Raw genomic sequence first — 18314 nt, forward strand, 5'->3', positions numbered from 1 at the left:
TAGCATTGTAAAAGACCTCCATAAATAGAAGATGCTAACACTGCACCATAAGGGCTTAATTTAAACCAGGGTTACTTAAAATGCTGAATATAATCATAGTTCAAATTAACAAAAGGAAACCCTTGGTTTAAATCACTTTTATTCTCGCTTTGCATTTTTAATTGGTATTTTCCTTTGGTGAAGCCATAGATAGAACTGAAGTGACTGCAAAAAGATCATCTGGTCGACCCCTCCCTTGAGGCAAAATTAATAACCTCACAGGTGACTCTAACCTATTACTCACACCTACAACCCTGCTCTACTCTCATTCCTCCAAATACTTCACTCTAATATACTTATGCTACATTTCTAATATTAAAACTAAATCTCCTAAGGTGCAACGTGAACTAATAACTCTCCCTTTGACCTTTGGGTAGGTAGAGAGGGCATGGGGAAAAAACACTATGATTTTATATTACAAATCATAGAATCACAGAATGGTTTGGGTTGGAAGGGAGCTTAAAGCTCATCCAGTTCCAACCCCCTGCCACAGGCAGGGACACCTTCCACAAGACCAGGTTGTGCCAGGCCCCGTCCAACCTGGCCTTGAACACCACCAGGGATGGGGCAGCCCCAGCTTCTCTGGGCACCCTGTGCCAGTGTCTCAGCACCCCCACAGGGAAGAATTTGTAATTCTAATGTCAAATCCTAATGTCGAGTCTAAACCTCCCCTCTGCCATATACCTGAAAGACTGGGTCTCTTTCCAGCTTTGTCCTCGTATCGTGGACCTAACTCTTCCAATATTTCCTCACTGGTCTTTTCTAAATCTCTGCTCACTCCTGCAGCTTTCTTCCTGGCTTTCTCCAGTTTGTCTGTGTTGTTTCATGGTGTGAAGCCAGCTCTGGACATTATCCCAGCAGACCGACAGAGAGCCAACAGAAATGTGTTAAGGATATCCTATGGCTTACATGCAAGACTCCCACTTACACTGAAGTCTGGTGTCTTCCCCATTTTCTCCCCCAGACATATCCCAGTGCTGACTCATATTCAGCTTGTGATAACCCAACACCACATGCTCTCTCACAGTACTGTTACTTACTCAGACATCCCTCGTCTTCATACACACACTTGTTTTCCCTTCCTCACTGCAGGCTTCCTTATTTCCCATTTTACTCATTTCAACCATTTCTGCATTTTATCAAGATCACTTTAGACTTTAAACTTGTCCTCCACAGTATTTGAATCCTGCTAGTCCCTTGCAGCCTGCACTCTCCAGTCCATCATCGAAGACACTCATGAAAGCCCTGAGCAGCCAAAGACCTGGAGTAGAATCTAAAGGCACTGCACTTCAGGTTCCCTCCCCATCTGCCAAGCAAATAATAACTATTCCTTGAACCAGTCTTTCACCTGCCTCCCAGTAATTTAATCTAGATGATTTTTTTCCCTCTTTCCTTTCAAGAAGACTACCTGGCTTTCCACAACACTGCCAAAACCCTTACTAAAGACATACCTACTACTTCTCTCTCCTACACCTGTATTCAGAAAGGAAATCAGAGGTTTGACACATTTTTTTTCTTAATAAATCCACACTGGCTCTTCTTCCATCAGCTCATTATCCTCTAGGTGTTTACAAATTGATTCATAATTTTCCAGAGCATTTCACCATGTATCAGAGTTAAGCTGACAGGTTTCCTCATTTCAGTGTTTAAGTTTGCCCTTCCTCATCCTTCACAAGTTCTTAAAGATAAAAGCTAAAGTTCAGGGATGGCCTCATCTGACTTCTAGAAGTGAATTTCAGGAGACACCGATGACTTGGCTGCAACCAACAAACATATTCCACCTCTGTCCCCCATTCCAGCTTGTATTCTTTCCCCTCTTTTAAAATTAACTGTTCCAAGCACCCCATCACGATTAACGCATTTGGAAAAACTGCATCCAAGAAAGGCTCATCCTCCATCCTGACCAGCTTTCCCCTCCTTGTGCACAGAGTTACAGAACTCTAATTTTCTTTGTCTTTCCCTTATGTTTATAGTCTTGAAAACCTGTATTTTAATACCCCTTGTAGTTGCAACTCTTTAAACGAGGTGTCTGTGCTACTTTTAGATTTTTTGCCTTAGCAATGCATTCTCCTGTTCCCATTTGTTGCAGTATTCCTCATTTTCAAGTAAATGCAGAGGGCCTGAATTACTTTTCATATTTTGCCTTTCTCCTTCAATGGGACAGCCTCCTGCCATGTCTGTAGTATCCTCTCTTCCAAAAAACTGTCAGTTCCTTTAAACTTTCTTTTCCCTTCCTTCCCAGCCCTTCCCTATCTAATCCAAAGTTCAAAGACACCAGCTCTTTTAAAGTCCTTTGACATTTTTCAGCTGCTTATACTCATTCTTTCCTCTCCTTCAGATCAGACACTCTTTTGTGATCATTTTCACTCACATTGCCTTCTGTCTTCAAATTCTCAACCATTTCCTTCTGATGACTCAGAATAAAGCATAAGGTAAATTCCTTCACTAATTTCCTTTGCCGTCAGAAACAAAAGTAACCCTCTTTAGATTTTAACTCTTTAGACAGCCTAGACAAAATTCACTTGACCAAGGGTGGGCCTCTATTTAGCTTGTCACTCAAAAGGGATCAGATTTCCCAGAGTGATTCAACTTACACCATAGTAGATGCCTAAAGCAAATCATATAAAACATCTCTAATGGATCTGATTTTTCCCAGAGTGACTCACAAAGGGAAGCTTTGGCAATAAGCCTGCATGATGGCATCTATCAATCACAGAACCATGCAGGACTGAAGACACCTATGGAGATCTCTTGTCCAGCCTCCTGCTCAGAGGAGGATTAGTATTAGAGAAGGTTGCTCTGGGCTGTGTCCAGTTGATTTTGGAATATCTACAGGGATGGAGATCCACACCTTCTCTGGGCCCATTCCACTGTTTGATCACCTGTTTTTCCTCCCTTTTACATTTAGTTAGAATTTTCTGTATTCCAACTTGTTGCCCATTGCCTCTTGTTCTGGCCCCTCGCACATATGAGAAGAAACTGGTTCTGTCTTTTCTGCACCCTCCCAACAGGCAGTTGCAGACAGCAGTAACACACCGACACCTGTCTTCAAGCTGAACAAACCCAGCCCTCACCCTCTTTTCCTACATCAGGTGCTTCCAGGCCCTTGGTCATTACCGTGGTGTCCATTGACTCACTCCAGTTTGTCAATGTCTTTCTCATACTGATCACAAAACTGCCCAGACTGCTCAAGATGTCATCTCACATATGTCAAACAGAAAGGAACAATCAGTTCCCTTGACCTGCTGGCTTCCCTGCTGCTCCTACAGCCCAGTATCTTCTGAGTGATAGTGCTGCCCTCCAGCACCTCAAACGCTGTCCCCAGTTTGGGATCATCCCAGATTTGCTGAGGGTGGACCCTGTCTCATCATCATGGTCACTAACCAAAGTATTCGGACAGTATTGTCCCCTGCATCAATCTTTTAGGGAGGTCAACAGTTCTCCATTCACTTCTTATCTCCCTAGCCATTCCATAAATCAGCAATTTGGCTACAAGGAATCTGTGGGAGAAAATTATGAAGGCATTTGTAAAGTCAAGGTACATAACATGCACTGCCCCTCCCCTGTCCACACAGCCAGTTTTCTCATCACAGAAGGCAATCAGGATGCTTTGCCCTTAGTAAATCCATGGTGGCTCGTCCCAGCTATCTCCTTGCCCTTTGGGTGCCTGGACCTCTAAACTTCCTCCTCTGTGTCCTTCATGTAGCTGCTCTTGATAGTCAAATAGCTCTTGTTAGTCAAAATGTTAGTCAACAAGATAGTTAATAGCTCTTGATAGTCAAAATGCTCCTTACCCCTTAAGCCTCTCCTATCAATACTGCTGTTAAATATACAAAAACGACAAAAACGACTTGTCCTAAGTGTGTGGGCAGTGTCAGCTTGTTGACATAAATTTAAATAGAGCTTCTATCAATAAATACGGCATTTCCTTTTCAGTTAACACAACCTACATGTATTTATCTACACGATTAGCATTTTCATACACAACTCTTGACTGATTTTCATTCCTTATGTTCTCATTATATTTGAGCACGAGTAATGATAGACTGTGCTAGGTATTTATTTGGGATTAATGTTAAGTTCTAGTTACAAAATAGATTCTGGTGTGTAAAAGTGAAATGCAATAAAGATATTGAAGAATGGTATTTTCCAAATAAGCTACATAATCAAGGCAAAAATAAGCTTATCATTATACTTTTTAAGTAATCAGTCTCATTAAGCAAGGAATCATTACGTTGGTGAACTGAATGTCAGTTCTAGTTGCCGTATTTCTCAAGATCACAGAACTGGTAGATCTTATCCCCTACTGCACAGATTTTGTTTATAGCTTAAAAGAGGAAAACAAGCTTTTCAGCTTTTTTTTTCCTCCCAAGTGGTTTTCTACTTTTGAATGAGGCAGTCACTGCATTGAAATAGCTGAACAAACATGAAAAAGATATTATCTCTGCACCTGCAGAAGTAAAACAAGAGTTTAGCTCTTCGACAACAGGTGTTTAACCAGTGACTTTCCCCAGTTCTGTTGCCTGACTTCCTTTGCATTTCAGCAGCAATTACTCACTGCTATACACTGAAAAAATATGAATTTAAATAATTACAAGAACCTGTAAGATCTAAATTTACTCTCTTGTATGAAATTCAAATAAATCCAATGTACTTTTCTTTAAAAAAGCAAACATGCAGCACAGTTTTAATTTAAAACCACGTTAAATATTTCATACCCACTTTGCACCGCATGGTTTGCAACTGTTGGCACTACTGCAGGATGTTAACACCAGTTTTGGTTCTTTGAGTTTTTGAAAAGGAAGGTGAAAAGAAAACCCATGACAGAGACCTTGCTGTGAAAATAGATACAGAAGCACTTGCCGCTTCATCCCCCATAGAATCCAAGTATGTGCTGGGGGGAAGAAACAGGAATGAGAAACGGGGGTAGATGTGAACAAAATTGGGTTTTGATATTCAGAACAGTGTTGCAATTACTTTGGAGTAAACATGTTGCTACCTTCAAAAAGCTTTTATTTCATGCTTTTCCTGTTGTAACACAGGTTTTAAAATTTCAAGCTGTAACATGTACAAAATCTTGCTTCACTACTGCCAGTATGGTTCAACCTGGCCCCTTTGCGTGGAGTTTGACATTATTCCTATTTCAGACACAGCTCTGAACCAAAAAGCTGAAGATGGCAAACACTGCTTTTAAAGCTCACAAGATCAGTTTGCATTTGTAACACTTTCTTTGTGTGTCTTCCCTCAATTTTAAATGAAAATACTTCATCATTTCTAAACAGGCTAAGTTGGTTAATAAGAATTGTTCTAAATAGGAACTAAAGATGCTACAACACATACAACTGGGCATGGATAAATTTTATTTTCTGTTTGGTACATCTGTCAAGCACCTAAATCTGATGTAGCGATAAAACAAGACAGCTTAAAGCAATAAACATGTCAGATCCATCTGTTCTTCAGGACACTGAGAAGAAAAGGAATTGCTCCCTGCACTGAGAGCACTCTGGAGAGGTTTCCCTCTGCTGCTGATATCAATTCAGCTTCACTAGTCTAAGCCAGTAGGTTTCCAACTTTGTTTCCTGTCTCCCAGCTGAGCACATCATGTGCTATTGGTTTCTCTGCCCTTCTCTCCACAGTGTGAGAATTGGTGGCTGCGACGGAGATGCAACTATATTGAAAAGTCATTGGCAAAGTCAGGAAACAAAGCACAGAAAGCAAGACTAAAGCCCATACTGAGTCTACCTAATGCAGATCCTTGCTCCAGCAGTAGCTCTCAGCAGCTGCAGGAACCCCACTCTGCATCTCAGACTTGGTTCACAGCCATTATGTCTTTCATTTTGTTAAAGCTACAGCACCCCTTCTCATACTATTCCCCTGCTACATCCAGGAACTCCCACTGTGAATACCTCAGTCAGGGCAGCCCTCACATCCCCAAAATACAAGTCAGTGGTCTAAGCGACTGAAGGCAGCCCTGAACACACACCAGCTGCTCCAGTATTCCCACTTATTTGTGTAGCTCCCCAGAGCATGGCTGCAGCCAGCGCTAAGCTACAACACTGGCAGCTACCAAAGAGCCACCCACTGTATGGCTCCAAACACAGACCACACCAATCGGGGCAGAACAAGCACAGAAACAGTTGACAGGGCGGAGGTGTTCATGACAGAAATCATCTTCCAGCTGTGTTTTAACAAAAACCACATTTGAGCCACCTGCAGCCACATTCAAGGAGTCTGGCAGCCAGTCAGGGGATGTGCTACTTTCTCACAGGAAGGTAGAATTAAAGGGTTTTTTTCAGGATATATACAACCCACTGATACTGGGCCGGCTGCAGATCTTTAACTCAAGTAACACCCATTCATTTCTCACTTTTGACTGGCAGGAGAAATGAGGGAAGGAGGTCCCCAGCCCACAGGAGACCCAGACAGCAAGCACAAATTTCAGCTGCTTTCTGGAGGGAGTAGCACTCAGCTTTGGCTATGTGAAGGCAGGAAATGAGTACGCAAAAGCTCCTTTGTACCATATACTGGTCACATATCCATATTATCCAAGCCACCTGAAAGACAAACATCCAAGAACAGAGATCTCACTGGAAAGGATCCTGCTTTGCTCAGTCCTTCCAGATTAGTCCCAGTTTGGAGGCAACTCTAATCTTGTTTCTATTTTCCCATGAATATTTAAAGCCATCAGCTCTGCCCTTCAGCTTATCATGCAGCAGGCAGGTAAACAAACAGCCAGCAATGTGGGCAACAGAATGGATAGGGGCTCAGAAAAAGGGGATGAAGATGAGCGGCAAACCATAAGGTCCCACAATGCATGTGATGGGACCCACGCTGTCTCGTTCTGCCGAGCATCAGAGGTGAAGGACTAAGCATATTGCTCAGTACAGTTCAAAAATGCCATGCATGTTATCAGTTACTTCACAAGGCTGGCAAAAATTGTGAAGGAACAGAATGAGCAATGGGAGCTGTGGGTCTGATCACTGAAACCCAGAAATACCCTTTTGAAAAGCTGGCCTTATTTGCTCCAAATCAGGTTTCAGCAGCCAATTTGAAGCTATCACACCAGCATGCTCTTCTGTGTAAGTTAATAAGCATTTACTATTGATAATTTCTGCAGTGGCTGCTTAGTTTTTAATCATATCCTTAATTTACTGATTACATTTTTATCCAATTAGAGTGTGTGCATGTGTGTGCATCCGTGTGACGGAGAGAACATGGAAAACTGTGTTTAATCTGAAGTACAATGCCTTGCTTTCTAAATGAGGAGATATGTGTGTCTCCTGCTTGACATTTTTTCACACAGCCCTCTTATTTTTCTGGAGAATGGCATCGCAGGCTGCTGCGTTATGTTGCACCATTCTGCTGTTAGAAATGGGCACCACTGACCTCTCTGTGCAAAGCTGTACATGGCCTTTGGAATTGAGTGTCATTAAAATAGCCAGTGCTAAAGAACAGGCAGTTTTACTGGCACTTTCCTGAACAGAAATCCCAGCATCCCTTTTCATCTGTAGATCAGACATTTAGGTAACACCCTGGGACACCCTCATCCTCCTCAACCCCATTTCAACCTTTCATTAGATTTCTATAGTCATAAAAACTAGATGCACTGAAGGGCTGGAAGATGGATCATTTATTTTTAAGCACTGACAATTTTCCATGGTGACCAACAATAAAGTTCTCAATTACAGAGGGCGAGTAAGTAAACTGAAGGACAAAGCTTCGAGGAGAGCTGGGTGATGATAGAAGGATAGGGATTAGAACATCTCAGAGCCCAAGAGATGAGCTAATTACAGATAAAAGAATATTACATTCCTATTACTACCTGACATGCTAGTTAGTGTAATGACAGTGATTAAAAAAAATCAAACAAGGAAAGGCAAAAATGCACTCAGCAGAGACATAATGTGGCTGATATGGATCCTTTCAGGAGCAAAGCTTTCCTGAACTTTGAGTTCATGGCTCAGCACCTGGATACTCACATCCCGCAGCAGCTGTACCCCTGCATCATAGAATCACAGAATCATAGAACAGTTAGGGTTGGAAAGGACCTCAAGATCATCTAGTTCCAACCCCCCCGCCATGGGCAGGGACACCTCACACTAAACCATGTCACCCAAGGCTCTGTCCTTCCTGGCCTTGAACACTGCCAGGGATGGAGCATTCACAGCTTCCCTTGGCAACCCATTCCAGTGTCTCACCACCCTCACAGTAAAGAATTTCCTCCTTATATCCAATCTAAACTTCCCCTGTTTAAGTTTGAACCCGTTACCCCTTGTCCTGTCACTACAGTCCCTAATGAAGAGTCCCTCCCCAACATCCCTATAGCCCCCCTTCAGATACTGGAAGGCTGCCATGAGTTCTTGAGAGTTATGCTGAAACCCCCCAACTGGCATCTACTTTGTGTGCTTTCAGTGAGAAAAAATACGTAATTCTATTCCTCTGCAAATATAACACCTCCAGTTTCACTTCTTTTTCTCTAGAGCACAAGAAAGGCAAAGATAGGAAATCGATATGTTCATAGAAAAAATAAACATCTAAAAGTCTCCATAATAGGAAGAAACTAAAGAGCTATGCCTATAGGTGTCTTAACAGTGGCAGAACAGGTTGGATTAATGTGCTGAGGTAAAGGACTAACAAATAGAGAGGAATAAACTGCTTTTAGAGTAAATACTACAGGTTGCAGAGCCCTTTTCCAGAATCCCCGGGCACTCTAGCTAAAGTGTGGGGCAGTTACATGTACCCTCACACAGGAACTGTTCCTAAAAACACCCTCCCTGAGGAGTGCTGCTGCTGAGCACACCCAGCTCTGCACTCCAGGAACTGGAATCCTGTGCCTAAACCAAAATCCGTCTGCATCAGCCAGGCAGCTCGAAAAGGCAGCTTCAGCTCCCATTCTCTTCTTTGCCCCAGGAGCAGGAACTTGCAGCAAGGAAGGAGGAGACTGTAATAAAAAGGAGACAGGAAGGTCTCCAGTAGGCTCTGAGTCCTAAAGATAGCAATGAATCTAGCACGAAGGGAAGGAGGAAACCACCCTCCCACATAAGAGGAAACCCCAAAATAAAACCTTTTGGCAGATGGTAAAAGGCTTTAGTATTCAATAAAATGAATGCACTGCACGAGAATGCAACAGAGCTTTAAGGGAGTCACAGAAAGCCCAAACAAAAGACATATGAAGAAGCTTTTCTTTTCAGTTGCTCTTCTGTGTGATTATTTCAGATCATTTTTTTGATAGGTTTGATCAGATTTTCTATTTGATTGAAATTATGCAGCCCAGGGTTTTCAAGAGACTTACACCTTCATTGCCTGTACTAATGAATTATATGAAAGGGAGTAAGTTTTCATTAAGTTTTTTGAATTATAAAGCAAAAGTTCAGTTCCCAATGAGCATTTCATCTGGGACTCTCAGCATGGCCCTGGCCTTCTTGTGTGAGCCTGGACTCAGCTCACAGAGGCAACAAAAGCTACAATCAGAAAATAACAATAATAATAGTAACAACAACAACAATAATGGTTTAATATTTGTATCAGGCTCAACCACATCCAGATGAAAGGAAGAACGTAGAGGACTAGGATCTAAGTGCAGTTACTCAAGCACTCCTGTCTGAGAAAAACTGCCAAAGCACAGGTAACTTACAACCGTATCCCCCAAGACAATATATAAAATGAGCCCTTGCCTGCTTCAGACTAAAGGACTATTTAAATTACACATAAGAAAACAACCCCAAAACCCCTTAACTGAAACTTGTAACTCATTAATTTCAGCCTTTTTGGTTGGTGCTTTAATTCTACTGCCATTGAGCAATCAAAAAGATGTTCATAGAAAGTAACAGAATATGAAAGATGATGCTATCAATTGTAGCAAGAAAAGCAATTTAAGAGCATTGCATAACCAAATTTTGCTAACAGGTACAGATAAAGACTATAAAATTAATACACTAAGGCAGTGGAAGACTGGTGTCAAATTAAAAATGGGTAACGTAACTTGCTATGCATTTCACGCTCAGAAGCAAATGGTAGGAAAAGCTACTGCCTACTTTTCCCTTATTTAATATTAGCTATCCCAAACTAGGTGGCAAGTCTTCCAGCTGACAGAGGAAGGAACATCCAGATGGCAATGCATTGCTCCTACTATGGGCATCTGTTTTAGAAGGGCCCAGACTACCTCTGGAGGTGGCTGTCGTTCTTCATTGATTATTTGAGGAATGCAAGCAATGAGTTCGACCAGACACCTAACTTGTAGCTGGCCAACATAAAATGCAACAAAGACACTTCAAACTGCTCAACCTAAAAGACAGTATACTTGTTTTTATCTTTGATTACGCCATTTTAGTAGAGAGCATGAATAAACAATAATGAAAGATAAAAGCAAGTTTTTTTGCTTTAATTTTCAGCAGTGATTATGAAATTAGGATTGCAAATAACACAGGCAGTGCATTATCATCAAAAGAGATTTTGAGACCAAGTGAAAAATAGGCTTTCTATAGTGAAGAAAAAAGTTCTAACAAGAATAAAATATCAAAATTGTATTTTTGATACAATAAAATTGGCCAGGGATCATATTTTCAATTTTAGAAAGACCTACGTTGGGTTAAGGAACAGAACACTTATGTTTCTGTATTTGTGGTTTTAATTAAGTTACTAAAAAGGTTTATGGATTTGATCCAAAGGTCAGCAAAGTCATTCGTACCCTTCATTGATTTAAATGGGCTTTATAGTCTCATGGAGTAGAGGAAAAATGGGGTTGATCCTGTTCTCATTTTAACTAGTTTCACATTTCACTGAAATCAATGGAGCGTTACTCCTTCAGCTGCCCTCACAGAACCAAGAGCAAAGTTGAGGTCTCAGATTTTCAAAGGGAGATAATTGGGATAAAAGCAACATGTAGCTGGTGGTAGACATAAATTTACATTCTTCGTAGTAGAGTAGCTACTCTTGCTGTTCTCTCACTGTGGTAGAATTGATACAGAATGTGTGCATGAAGAGCATGGATCAAGTTTTAAGTCAGCTAAAGACTTTCCCAAATACTACAGGCAAATTAATTATAAGCAGCGGAAACTTAAAGATGTTTCTAGTTTGGCACTAGTTTAGGTGCTCCAAATTCCTAGAAACATCCTTGATAAAAGGGTTCCTCTCTTCTGTTTCCAGGTTTACATTCCTTACTTAAATAACCTGGGTTCTGATCATCTGAATCAAGAGAAAATACTGAAGGAATTAGTTAAAACATATATTCTCATACCAGAATTATCATGTGATCAGCTAAGCCATGTAGAAGTACAGTAAAATTCCCACAGTGACATTCCCACTACTAGAGGGAACCAAAGAAATTCCAAGAATAGCAGTAACGGCATAATAAAGGAAAACATAAGTTGCTCAAAAAGCAATGGTCACACATTCTAATGCTTATCACAGCAGCTGATATATAAGAAGAGAGAAAGAAAATTTATCAGCAAACAGTTCTAGCAAGCGAGTATCAGTAAATAATAATTCTCTTAGAGCTTATTAGGATTAGAAGAAAATAAACCACGGTTTTCATGATGATAGCTGAAAAAAACCTATATATCTAAAGGAAACATTTCTAGAAAAAGACAGAAAAAGCTCATAGATGTCTCATTTTATGAAGATACACCCCAGCAAAAAGACATTCATTACCTTGATGGGCTGTAAGGGCTGGCTGCTTTTCTATGACCCTCAAAAAACCATGCTCCAGGTTTAAGTAGAGATCTACAAAAGTCAACAATATCAGTGGTTAGTGTCACAGTCAACAGCTGTAACAGAATGGATGCCAGCTGCACTGCTGGACACATTAAAGCAATTCTTGAGTCTAGAGAAAGATCCATTCAGAAACTAGGCATGTGACAACTGATTTGTCAGTGGAGCTTTAAAGGTAGGACCGTCCCTCCCTCCCTCTTTCCTCTCCCTTCCATCTGAAATACAGTTTATTCGCTTCAAAGTCTTTAAAATTTGAACCAAGAATTATGACACCATGGGAGTGTACAGCATATGGAATTTTCAAAGGTCTATCTGCATCCCTATTTACAGGACACTTTTAAAAGCCAGTCCATTGTCTTAGATGATGCTGATTGCTCCTTCCAGCATCCAAGGTTCTTTAAATAACGGCTGGACCATCTTGGCACCTTATGACAGAAAAACACAAAGAATGGCTGAAAAATGTTCCACAGAGTTACAGTCTGGAACAAGCTAAAGAAATTCCTCACCAGACCACTGTAGTCCTGTAAGTCCTCTAAACACTCTGGCTAAAGGAAAATCAAAAGAAAACTAGAGCAGGAAATACTAATCTTTAACAACCTCAGTTACTCAGGAGTTCTTAAAGGAATGGAAGACCAAAAGAAATACAGTAAGAAAGATGTCTTTCCTCTCTACTTCTCAAGACAAGTGGAATGGCCTAACATTTTAAAGAAAGAAGGAAATGTGATTACCATTCCTTCTCCATCTCTACCTCTTACATATGCCAAAGAGGAAAGAGAACAAAACTAATATGGCTTAGAGGACTTTGGAGAGTAAATTTTAACCACAGCAGCTTTGCAATACTGCTGCCTGAACAAAGGCATAATCAGTAAGAACCTCCTCTTTCTGCTGTGCAAGACCTTTGTTTCTTTCAGGTTTTTCTCTCAAAAAACAGCTCTTGAAAGTCCTACACAACAGTGGTCTCTCAACACAAAAAAACCCCAAGAACTGAACTTCAGAGTCTGCCAGCTCACGTCACAGACAATAAGCTTCCCAACTGGTCTCAGTGAAAAATAAAGGAATATGGCAAAATTACTTGTTTTAATGCTGAGGTGTTGGAGTTGCTTCAGCTCCATCTCACATCATCAAATGTCAGCTGATTGGCTTGGTAGCTGGGTATCCCAGATGAACTGACTGGGAAGATCTGAATGCTGTTTCTAGTGGAGAGGACTCAAAACTCTAAAACCATGTCAATGTATATGCCTTCAGACTGCGCTCAAGCTTGAAGAACCTTGACATGCCTTTTTGTTCATGTACTAAAGTCTCCACCTTGCCTATGCCTATAGTTCCTGAGGATGACAGCTCCAGCCCTCCTGTATAGTTGAGCGAGTATGCCAAGTCAGAGTTTTATACCAGGCTGTCTGGATATAACATGATGTGCACATTCACGAGTCTGGCTCTTTTCTAAGCAGGTTATCTTCAGGTGGAAGTCACTGTACAAGACAAATGTATGTAAACCAACCACTTTTCTAACAATATGGATAAGGTGAACTGAGAATAAATTCTAGGATGTGGATGAAACCTTAGTGTGGTCGAGGAGCTTCAGAACTGTGTGGTACTGCCATGTACATACTGCCTAAACTTCAACTCATTGCTCTGACACTGAGAAAAACAGTCAAAGACTTACTCAGTGTCCTCACAAATGGTACCTTTGGAAAAACACTGAAGTTCTTAGAGAGCTACTCACAGCAGATTTCCTTACTATATCCTTTCTTTGTACAGGTAACAATAAGTCAGGTGCATGGGGGGTATTTTTACTGACAAAACCCTCAAATGTAACACAATGCATAACAATATGTATTTACATTTCAGGATCACACAATCCAACTGTAGATGAGCTGCAAATAGAAAATACTCCTTAAAAAAACCCACAGCAATTCCCTGCCCCATTTCCATGTTGTAAATTAAAGCTGCTGTACTGATGCCATCACCTGCTGGACTGGGCACTGACATAAAAATCATAGAGGTGCTTTATGAGTACTTCGACTGCATAGAAGAAAACCAGGTACTTTTTGAAAACTGTTCAGAGTTTTGTTAGAGTTCAGAACTCCTTAATGTCAAGGACCACAAGCTCATTGTTATTACACTTCAATTTATTATTTTATAGGGAATCAATTTCAATTAAAATCCATTCAAATAGTGACTGGAAAAATTCTATATTATTGATCTTGAGGGGGAACCAGCATGGTTAAAATTATTAATCATACTTGAGCATGTCATAAAATAATGGGCTCGTACCTGTGCTTTATGAGCATGTCAAATAAAGAATTTAAAAACGAACACCCTTTCCCTTATGGAAGATGCCAGAGATCTGCATACTGCTTAGTAATAAAGGAACAGTTCATAACACTGCTGGCTGCCTGTGTATAACTAAGTAAATGAAGGTGCTCTATCATACGAAGCGTAAAAGCCATTAAAAGTAAACTTTTATTTGAATAGAACCACATTCATTTTTAAAATTACATTACAGAAAAGCTTTTAAAGAATGTGAATAAAGGAAAAAAAGGAGAAAAAGAGAAGCTTTTAAATAAAACAGCTTCTTTTTACACAACTTAGAAAAGTAACTTCACAAAGGCATAACAAGGTGAGGGTTTTTCTCCAGCCTCCCTTGAATCTTTCCCGTAATTATAAATCTTTATTGCACAGGCTATAAATGCTAGTAACAACAGGAAGAAAAATGCTTTTGAACTATTTGGCAATGTTCACCTTCAGGGATTCAAAACAGCAAAACTTTATTTTACCTTTTCAAAAAGGCTTTAAGTGACTTTCATGTTTGTTAGAAGTGCCAATATAGTGAAACACTTTGCAAATAGAACGCATTCATGCAGGCATCAGCAACACCAGTTTCATAAAATCAGAACGATGAGCGAAGGGGGAAATTCGTCCAGTTTTCAGACCAGCTTTTTCCAGTGTAGACATTTACATCTAGCATAGTGAGTGGGAACTGATCTTGCTTAACTTTGGTCACCTACCATGTAGACAAATACATCTGGCAGCCATCCTGAGCTTCTGTAATAATGACTGGAGAGCAACAGGTATAATTCATCTAATGTGTCTGATGTGTCACTGGTGAAATAGAGGATGTGTAACTACTACTGCATGCACACTACAGTAGGATGGCTTACAGTCTCTGTGGAAGGCAGAAGATACACAACTGAAGGCATGCCAAGTTAGGCTTTGGTGCTTTTGGCACCACTGAGGCTGCCAGTAATTATGTTCTGGTTTGTAAAAAAACTTGTTCTGAAAATTTGTTTCGTAACAATGAGACAGATACTCAATGGATACTAAAAGAATTAGGCAGGGAAGTAATCTTCCTAATGCAGTAATTCTGGATGCTGGGGAGCCCAAGGGGATGGGACCACAGAGAGAGGCCAGGGTTCTGGGCTCTGCCTAAGCAGCATCTGCTACTGCCATGGATGGACACTGAGATAGGGGATACTGGATGTGACCAACAATGGCATTTATTCCTTCCAACATTATCCACTCAGTTTGACCATAAAGATGTTAGCTGGTGAAGTCAGTCAGGTTTTGAGCCAGAAGCCCAGCAGTGAAAATTCCTGTGTACTTTCTAAGGGGTCTGAATTATAGCTGGCGCTTCGATTTCCTCAATTCTTTTCTAAAACAACTATCAACTCTAATTTTCTTCTATGTCTGATTTCTGGAAAATCTTATTAGAAATGACAAATATGTTACATTGTAAATGGCACCATGCTACAATATGTAGATTTGATGTATTTAAACTCTGTGTGAAAGACTGTACCTATTCCTGGAATCCCTTTTACCAGCCTCTTCTTTTCGGCTGGGTGAAAACAAGTGATTTCTACTGGCACTGATCACAAACAGCTGTTGTTAAATCACAGCCTCTGCCTGCCCAAACTTTCCTATTTAGTTGAAAGTCTTTCCTGAATGGCTGCAGCACAAACAGCAATAGTTTATTTTTTTTCTTAAACCTTGAGCAAAATTCTTTTTTCTCTTTCCAATTTACATGAGTGTGGGAATACGTACATATATGTGTGTGTGTATATATGTATATGCAATATCTATTTATCAAATGTGTAAGACAGTTTTGGGTAGGCATTAGCTCAGAAGGACTTAACTGTCCAGACTAAATTTTCCTGTAGACTGACTTCTGAGAAATGTGAAAAGCAGGAATGAACAACAAAAAAAATCAACATTAATAAAATAACAAGAAAGCCAGACAACTGCAAGCATGACCTTGCAATCATACAAAGCAGCTAATACTACATTCCCAGGAGACTGTTGTAATATTATTTATAGAAACACATAAAAATGCAAGCACATCATAATATTATACAGCTAAAGTCGTGCTATAGAAGTTCATCAATACAGATTTCATAGTTGCCACATTTCCTTATTCACGCTCCAAACTAATATACGATACATGTTGAAGGACAATTCTGTGCTAAGCCTATCCAGAGTGCATTACAATGTATTGTCCAGTGTACTGGAACTTATTTTACCTGTCAGCTGAATCACTCAGTTATTTGATATGAATATGTAACTGCATCACAGCAATAGCTGAAAGGTAACGAACAGAACCATAGTAATTCAATGGTCTAACAGGGACCATTGATTGCACCACAAAGTATATTCCTTGAGTTAGAAACCAGCCACATGAAATTCAAGTAACTGGTGCCATGGATGGAATTTGGTATTTATCATCACTGACGCATATATTTTAAGCATTTTATCTGCACTCAGATACACACTCTGTACACTATACTATGCTTCAACTAAAACAAATGAAAACTATAGAGAACCCCTTAGTGCACACTTGTAACCTGAAAAAAATTGACTTCAGAAGTCTTAACAGCGTCTGAAAGACGTCTCAGAAACAACTACAGCTTCTGACTTCAGAGCCTGTGTCCCCTGTAAGAGCTGGAAATGTCCTTGACTGCAAGTGGAAAACATACCAACAAATACTGTTCTTTTGTAATCTAATGGATGGCAGCACAGTTTTGCAGTCTTGAAGAGCAGTGTTAAGTACAAGTGCTATGATTGTTACAGTGGTACAGGAAAAAAATGGATATAGAATGGAAAGAAATAAAAGAGATATGGATGTACAGGGAAAATTAAACCATATCAAGAAGAAGGTTAGGATTTATTTACTTATAATCAAGTCATTTTGCATGTTGAGTCCTGGAACACATTTCTGATGCTATGATAAGGGATAAATTACTGCTTTGGGGTAATTTATGACAGTTTTTCCATGCTGTACTTTGTGGGTAACTCACAGGGTCTCTCAGACATTTTGAAGTATAACAAGAGCACAGCAAAGGAAATCAGCTGGGAATTAAGTTTTCTTGAGCTCTTCTGAAATATCAATGTTGTTTTCTGTACCTTGGATAGATGCCACATATGCAGCATATGCAAGAAACATTTGCATAGTAATTCATGCTGGAAGAAGAAAGGCCCTTCCGGACGAGCTGGAAGCTTTGGGGTTAGGGAGAAGAAAAAGGTGAGGTCAAGACAAAACAAAAGCAGGGGTGCCTGGTAAGAGGACAGTCAGCATTTCAAATGCTGCACGCCTCTGAGCACCACCACAGGGACATGGAACGGAGATTCCTCAAGTGTTACACACTTCCCCCAGCAGCTGCCTGGGCAGGCAAACACACTGCCTACCTGGAGCGCTCGCACAGGCAACATCTGCTGTTTTTCACAGACAAGAAAAGGAGTATTTCTGGTGGAAGGAACTCATGATTCCTCGGGTGCCAAAACCTTGAGTCCAGAACATACCCAGGAAAGAAAACAGTACATCCTGGAAGTGTAACAGGATGACTGTCTCTCACAAACATCAGTTGTTCTGACTTCTTTACAGGGATGACAAAGAAATGTGCTGATCTCAAGCAACACTCTGCTCTCGTGAGACCTCACCTGGAGCACTGTGTGCAGTACTGGTGTCCTCAACATAAGGAGGACATGGAACTGTTGGAACAAGTCCAGAGGAGGGCCACGAGGATGATCAGGGGACTGGAGCACCTCCTGCATGAAGATAGGCTGAGGAAGTTGGGGCTGTTCAGCCTGGAGAAGAGAAGGCTGCGTGGGGACCTCATAGCAGCCTTCCAGTATGGGAAGGGGGGCTCTAAGGGTGCTGGGGAGCGACTCTTCATTGGGGACTGTAGTGACAGGACAAGGGGTAACGGGTTAAAACTTAAACAGGGAAGTTTAGGCTGGATATAAGGAAGAAGTTCTTTACTGTGAGGGTGATGAGGCAGTGGAATGGACTGCCCAAAGAAATGGTAAATGCTCCATCCCTGGCAGTGTTCAAGGCCAGGTTGGACAGAGCCTTGTGTGGGATGGTCTAGTGTGAGGTTTCCCTGCCCATGGCAGGGGGGTTGGAACTAGATGATCTTCAGGTCCTTTCCAACCCAAACAATTCTATGATTCTATAACACTTCTTCAAGAGAGGTGGAAGGACAGTAGGCAGTGGCAATTCAGGTACCACAGTATCTATAAAACCTACACAGCAAGGGGACAGCAAGCTGCAACTGTCTTCTCTTAACTCCAAA

At 40.8% G+C, this 18314-nt stretch overlaps 1 protein-coding gene across 4 annotated transcripts in view; it reads right to left on the minus strand.

Moving 5' to 3' along the window:
• Positions 1–18314, minus strand: part of SAMD12 (sterile alpha motif domain containing 12) — a 173423-nt gene that overhangs the window by 65345 nt on the left and 89764 nt on the right. For 2 of the 4 annotated variants that reach the window (XM_065668846.1, XM_065668847.1), the window contains exon 5: positions 11689–11760. The exons of 1 other annotated variant lie outside the window; for it this stretch is intronic. In XM_065668846.1, coding sequence (XP_065524918.1) covers positions 11689–11760 — 72 coding nt within the window. Of the gene's footprint in view, positions 1–8839; positions 8981–11688; positions 11761–18314 lie in introns of all 4 variants that reach the window. One more of the 4 variants, XR_010610276.1, reaches the window with a different exon arrangement.

Source organism: Lathamus discolor, chromosome 2, assembly GCF_037157495.1.
Source record: "Lathamus discolor isolate bLatDis1 chromosome 2, bLatDis1.hap1, whole genome shotgun sequence".
Lineage (NCBI taxonomy): Eukaryota > Metazoa > Chordata > Aves > Psittaciformes > Psittacidae > Lathamus > Lathamus discolor.